This window comes from Asparagus officinalis, chromosome 10, assembly GCF_001876935.1.
Source record: "Asparagus officinalis chromosome 10, Aspof.V1, whole genome shotgun sequence".
Lineage (NCBI taxonomy): Eukaryota > Viridiplantae > Streptophyta > Magnoliopsida > Asparagales > Asparagaceae > Asparagus > Asparagus officinalis.
This window is the reverse complement of record NC_033803.1, coordinates 62,033,240-62,039,527: the sequence shown is the minus strand read 5'-3', so window position 1 is coordinate 62,039,527 and position 6,288 is coordinate 62,033,240. Positions and strand designations below refer to the sequence as shown.

The 6,288-nt window shown below is 38.3% G+C and overlaps 2 protein-coding genes across 2 annotated transcripts in view; one reads left to right on the top strand and one right to left on the bottom strand.

Annotated features, from left to right (window-relative positions):
* The window catches only part of LOC109825769 (1-aminocyclopropane-1-carboxylate oxidase homolog 1-like), an 8,745-nt gene extending 7,297 nt beyond the window's left edge, over positions 1 to 1,448 (top strand). Inside the window, exon 3 of the mRNA XM_020392657.1 lies at positions 994 to 1,448. Coding sequence (XP_020248246.1) covers positions 994 to 1,245 — 252 coding nt within the window. The 3' untranslated portion in view covers positions 1,246 to 1,448. The remainder of the gene's footprint in view (positions 1 to 993) is intronic.
* LOC109825617 (1-aminocyclopropane-1-carboxylate oxidase homolog 1-like) lies at positions 2,006 to 5,036 on the bottom strand. The gene is made up of 3 exons (XM_020392476.1): positions 4,442 to 5,036; positions 3,242 to 3,563; positions 2,006 to 2,566 (listed from the first exon to the last, which is right to left on the bottom strand). Exons 1-3 carry the CDS (start codon positions 4,921 to 4,923, stop codon positions 2,315 to 2,317), a joined length of 1,056 nt encoding a protein of 351 aa, XP_020248065.1. The 5' UTR covers positions 4,924 to 5,036; the 3' UTR covers positions 2,006 to 2,314.

Sequence of the window (6,288 nt, the reverse complement as noted above, 5' to 3'; positions counted from 1 at the left end):
GGCGCCAACAGCAGAGTCCGGTGTCTCCGGCCCTGCAGGCGGCGGTCTCCGGCTTTGCAGGCTGCGGTCAGAGTGAAGGACACAGGCGCTGATGAGGGAGCTTTGGATGCTAAAGATCCCAACTTTGAGAATGAGAAAATAGCGACCTTCACCAGCGGAGAGTATCGCTAGAGGAGCCGCCACATGGCTCTGATACCATGTTGTTTTTGGGGAAAAATTATGGTTGGTTCTCTCGCTGAGAGATACCCTTTTTATATTACTGCATTTTTACAAATAAGCCCTTATAATATTAACTAATTAACTTAATATATCTAAATAACTCAACATATCATACCCAAGCCATGCTAAGTTTGTGTTTTACACGCATTTCATTTTTACTGTTTAACAAAACAAATCAGGTACAAGGAAATAAGCAGGGCCCCAAACCTAGCAAATGTAAGGATATAAACTATAGGAACGCCAACAAAATTTTCCAAGTTGAAAGTTATGAACAAGTATTCCTACTCTAGATTGAACGAGTATCCATATCCACCAAAAAGAAAAAAAAAAAAAACAAAAAGCAAAACAAAAGGTAGTAAAAAAAACTCAGTTTGAAAGATGAAAACAAATTTTGGGTCGAAATCACCTAGGAATAAAGATAGACTCGGTGAATCTAGTTGGACACAAATTGACTCAAAAGAATCATCATAACTTAAAAGACAAACAAAAGCCCAAACCGAAATTTTTAGGAAGTTCCAAAATCAGGAAGTTCATGGGTCCAACATTAGGAAGTTGGATGCTCTACATGTCATACATAATGTCTCAAATAAATGTCAGTCTAAAAAATGAACATTTTTACGTTAGGCATCTCACAGCTGCAGCAATACTTAAACCAGATCACCATGAAATGGATATGCATGCATGAATACATGGACAAAGTCATTTTAAAGTATCGTTGTTACTTCCGCTAGATTCCTCAACTCGATCTTATCTATAACATTGATCAATTTGCAGCTGGTTTCTAATGACAAGTTAAAAAGTGTTGAGCATAGAGTACTTGCTAACAAAGCTGGCCCCAGAATTTCAGTAGCATCTTTCTTCACTACACACCTCTCTCCCTCTTCAAGGATCTATGGCCCTATCAAGGAGTTGTTATCTGCAGAGAGTCCTCCTATATATCGAGAGATCACGGTGAAGGAGTTTGTCATGCACTACAACTCAAAAGGATTGGATGGGCAATCAGCATTGAACTATTTCAAATTATAATTAAACTTGATTTGAAAATGTATGATGTATCGGAATAAAATTTTACTTCTCTACATGGATATAGACTGGATGAATGTAATCTTTGATTTGATTTTATGGGCGTGTAAGAATATATTTAGAGTAATAGTGAGCAAAGTTGTACCAGATATAAGGTTAAAAATAAATAAATCCTACTTGAAATAAGAGGGGGGAATCACAAAACACGATCGATGAGCAGACTTCTATATGAAAGTAGTACTTATTAATTCTCTCATATATTGTATCCAAGGATTGAAGGAAGTCAATTAAATAATAGAATTAAGCTATTTTTAGACATAAAGTCCAACCCATCATCATGAGAAAAATCTAAAAATCCTGTCGAAAACAAACATACTTGTCGAAAACAAACATACTTGACATCAATATGAGATGAGATATCCCCCCTCGATCTAAAGGAACAACCAATTATTACAATGATGCCTGATGCCGTGAAGGAAGAAACTTAACTAGTTGAAAGTGAAGCATCACCTTATGTATCTGAACAAGACTATTAAAGATGTATCTGTGTTCATGAGTTCAACAACAAAACAAAAAGACATTAGAACGATAGAGTTATGAGTAATTCCAGTAAATTTTAGAGTGAATAGAAATGGGTAGAAGATCAAATAAGAGAAAATAGAATGATATATTTCAATTCACAGACATTTTCATTTCAACAAGCACATGTAAGTGCTGCTGAAAGCGGGTCATTTTCATTTCTACAAACACATGTAAGTGCTGCTGAAAGCGGGTCATTTTCACACTTTCATTTTACTTTTATGCAAAAGACACCATCCAACTGAAGCAATCACGATGAAGTAGCATTGTTTTAGGTTTTATTTTTTCCATTTCTTTAGCATCAACGTGGCATGAGTTCTTAACTTGACAAAGATTCGGTAAATTTAGGGCTCACACATATAGGTAGATATTCAGTCATCTCAACATCCATCCATTACTCCAGCTATAAAGTTTGCTTACATTCAACCAACCCAGGTAAAATAGTATATCTTTATTTGCATACACCACATATATATGCACAAATAAAGGGTAATCATAATTTGAAATAGGTCAATGCTGACTGTCCATCCAATCCTTTGGAGTAGTATTGTGTGGCAAACTCTTTCACTGTAGTCTCTCGATATAGAGGAGGATTTTCGGCTGATAAAAACTCCTTTATAGGGCCATAGAGCCTTGAAGAGGAGGATAAAAATGTAGTAAAAAAGGATGCAACTGAAATTCTAGGCCCAACCTCGTTAGCAAGTACTCTATGCTCAGCGCTTTTGAACTTGTCATTAGAGACCAGCTGCAAATTGGTCAATAATAAAATTACAATTAAAGTAAAGTTGATGAATTTTGACGAGAGTACATGATAATAACAATGTTTTTATCTATGAATTCATTTCATAGTGATCTGACTAGGTAATTTCGCACCTGTTAGCCTATCAGCACTGTTTTATTTGCTCTTGGACTGGTGGGTATTTGAGACATTATGCACAACAAATACAAATTATGAACTTCCTAAAAGCATCATATGCAATATATTAATAATTGGGTTTCTACCTATCATCTTGAAATAGCATAAAAAGCTCAATTTTCCCATGCTGAGATTCTAAAATATACTGCTAAACTCTAAGAAGCATCCCAAAAAATGTTTTTATCAAAGTAACAAATGTTATTCAAAAGGAACAAACATTGCAGGTTCAATGAAGTTGATTTAAGGGGCACTGGATGGTGATTTATGTTTTAATCACTCTCCATTTGGACTTCTGTTTTTTGTATTTTACTCTTGAAGTATTTTTGATATCTTGTCACTTTGATTTCATTTTTGTAGTTTGAATCCTAAATTTTGATATAATGAGAGATATTATTTTCTTATATTTGAAATAATTTCGTCAAACACTCATCATTATTTTCGAAATACATATGCACGTAAAGAACAAAAGTCTATCTTGTTTTTGATATGATAAACGATAGGTACCTGTAACAGATCGCCGACATTGACAAGCAGAGCTCCAGGCACTGGAGATACATCAACCCACTGGTCTTGATGCAGCACTTGCAGACCACCTATGTGGTCTTGTAGAACAACAGTTAAAAAGCTTGGATCAGAATGCTTGCTGACTCCCAGAGTTAGATGTGGTTCTGGGCACGGTGGGTAATAATGGACTGCATGGACAAGACCTCTAGCACATTCAATTTGTTTCAAATAGTCTCGCTTTAGCCCCAATGCCTCCGATATTAACTCAAACAAAATTTTGCCCAGTTTTTGGATATGTTGTGTGTATTTGAAGGTTATTTGCCTACATGTGAATGTAAATGAGGCATGCATAGTAAGTGAAGACATTCGTGTGACTGATAAAAAAAACTGGAAAGATGCATCGTAAATTCAATTTTGATTGGAAATGCTTTTATATATTTATTTGTTTTTCTGTACTAAATCAAAGATGTTAATTTGAATCTATGCAAACTGTGTACAAGAACACACTAGTTGCTTTGTTCATTTTTGTGCTCCTCTTTCTTCCATTTTAGTTGATAGTCAAAAAAAAAATGATCTTTTGCAAATCAAATTTTCTACAAGCAGCCTGCAATTTGGCTGGCAGTAGCTAATAGCCTAAAAGTAATAGCACCAGGAATGTGATTCAGTTTGGCTGTCAATTGATCATGAATGTTGCATGCCTCTTACTTGATTACTATGTTCTTCGGAGATGTCTTCTTCAGTGCCTTATTTCGTGATCGTGTTTTTACTCAAAAAGTCAAGACTGAAGAAGACATGAGGTAGAGCACATCACCTTATTTAGTGGAGTTGCGGTTGATTAGTCTTATGCAAATTTCTAGTTTATTCTCACCTCTCCATCTCTATATACTCTCATTCGGTAAAATACTAGTTATGTTTTACTATCAATAAATCTCAGGCTTCAATCTTTTCTCAAATGCAAGAAAAAAAAAAGGTGAAAAAAAATTCTGCTAGAATTACTTATGATAAGTTCTTATTCTTCTTCCAGAAATCAAATCCAAGGCATCCTGTTCAGACAATAAGATCCCATGATTCGTCAATTTCATGGTCGTACATACAATTTGTCATGTTACTCCCTTTCTATCAACACATCATACATCATTTCATTTTCAACATCTATATACTTCAACATCGAAAATAACTGAAGTTTGATTCCATAATTACCTGCAGGCAAGCGGCAGTTCATCCGGTGCAGGACCATCAGGTGCTATAATACAGGACAAGGTATCTCTCCAATTCGCCGCAGGCGCGTGGTAAAGATCAAAGTTACTATTATACGTCACCTTAAACTTACTCAAATCTCTGGTGTAATACATCCTCTTCACTTCATTCTCCTCCTCATGGAACCTCTTCCCTCCCTCTATCATCCCCTCCATCACTTCTTGCGGTACTCCGTGGTTAACCACCTGAAAGAACCCGAATGTCTCTGCTGCCTTCTTGACCTCGTCGATGATATCAAGTTCTTTGGACTGTAAGTCTATTATGGGGATTGAAATCTGTGAGTTTGGATTGGTAGTTTTGTCGCTGATGGAGTCATAGAAGAAGCGAGGGATGGTTGTGACGCCTGCATCGACAAGGCCTTTGACGCCTGCTTCGGTCTCGTCGAAGGCTCTGATCTCGGAGAGGCGGTCGTAGGAGGAGGACATACTTTGGTTTTAGTAGGACTGGAGGTTGAGGATGAGGACGGGATGAAGAATGTGCGTAGTGGGTGAAAGGTTAGGGTCATGATACTTTCGGGCTTTCTGCGGATAACCCCCTAACTATAATTTGATTTCAAGAGCGTAGAGGGGTTTTGCGCATGACCATCTGAACTTCTCTAATTACACTAAACCTCTTAAGGATTTTTTTTTTACCCTTTAACCCCTTTAGGAGGGCCTATCTTTTCCCACTCAAGTGTCCATTCCCATTTGTTGAGAAGTTAATGTAATTGAGGGATATTAGAGGGGTCTTTAGGTAAATGTGTGTAAGGCTATATAAGCCAATCTATTCTATCAATAGAAGAGACTTTTAACCCTAATTATTTTACATGGTATCAGAGCTAAAAAAAAACCTAGCCGCCTCTCCAACCCATAGATCGACCGCTGCAACGAAGACCGACTGATCTTGACGACCGCTCGATCTCCGCGCTCCGCCTCTTCATCTCTGCGACGACGACCGACTGATCAACGCGACGATCTCTGCGACCAGACTGATCAACGTCGACAGCTTCCGCTTCTGGACGACGAAGCCGCTGAAGCCCTAGCTCTCGATGAAGCTGTTGTGGACTTGACGAAGTTGACGACCTGACGAAGCCCCGACCTGACGAAGCCGCTGCGAAAATCCTAGCTCTCGATGAATGCTGGCCAAGAACAGAGAGGAGAGGGGACGTCTGCTATGGGATCCTCGTTCAGCTCGTCCGTGAGGAATTGATCCGGTTTGTTTTTCTTTTAAAGGAGTTTTCTTTATTAGAAAATTAAGTAGTTGTGTTGTGATCTGAAGGTCAGTGTGGATAATTGTGCTTTCTGTAAGAGAACGAGAGGGGGTTTAGTTTTGTGCAGTAATGGGTTGTTGAAGTGAAAATAACAATATTTAAAGTTGTAATAGATTGTTTAGGTTCCCTCGACAAGTCAGTCCTAGAACTGATGAGAGGAAGAGCCGATTTCTCACTTGGTTGAGATATTCCGCTTCTAGTTCTTGTTTCCTTGGTGAAACAGGAACTCTTGTTGATCTATCTCTCTTGTGGTGCTGTCGAAGTGCTGCCGAAATTTTTCACTGCACACAAGAATACAAGTTGGATCAATGACGGAGACTGGCAAAAATCTGACGGAAGGGATCATCAAGAAGTTGAATCCTGAGGAGATCTCAACACTGATGCAACTGATGAAGTTGTCGGCAGGAGAGAACTCGACAAAGCCACAACCCAAGAAGGTGGAGCTTCCACCTATCGATGTAAAACTTGATGGACCCGCGACATATCTGAGTTGGTCGCGCCGGGTGAAATATACCCTGGGAGGATCCTAGAGGGATACCTG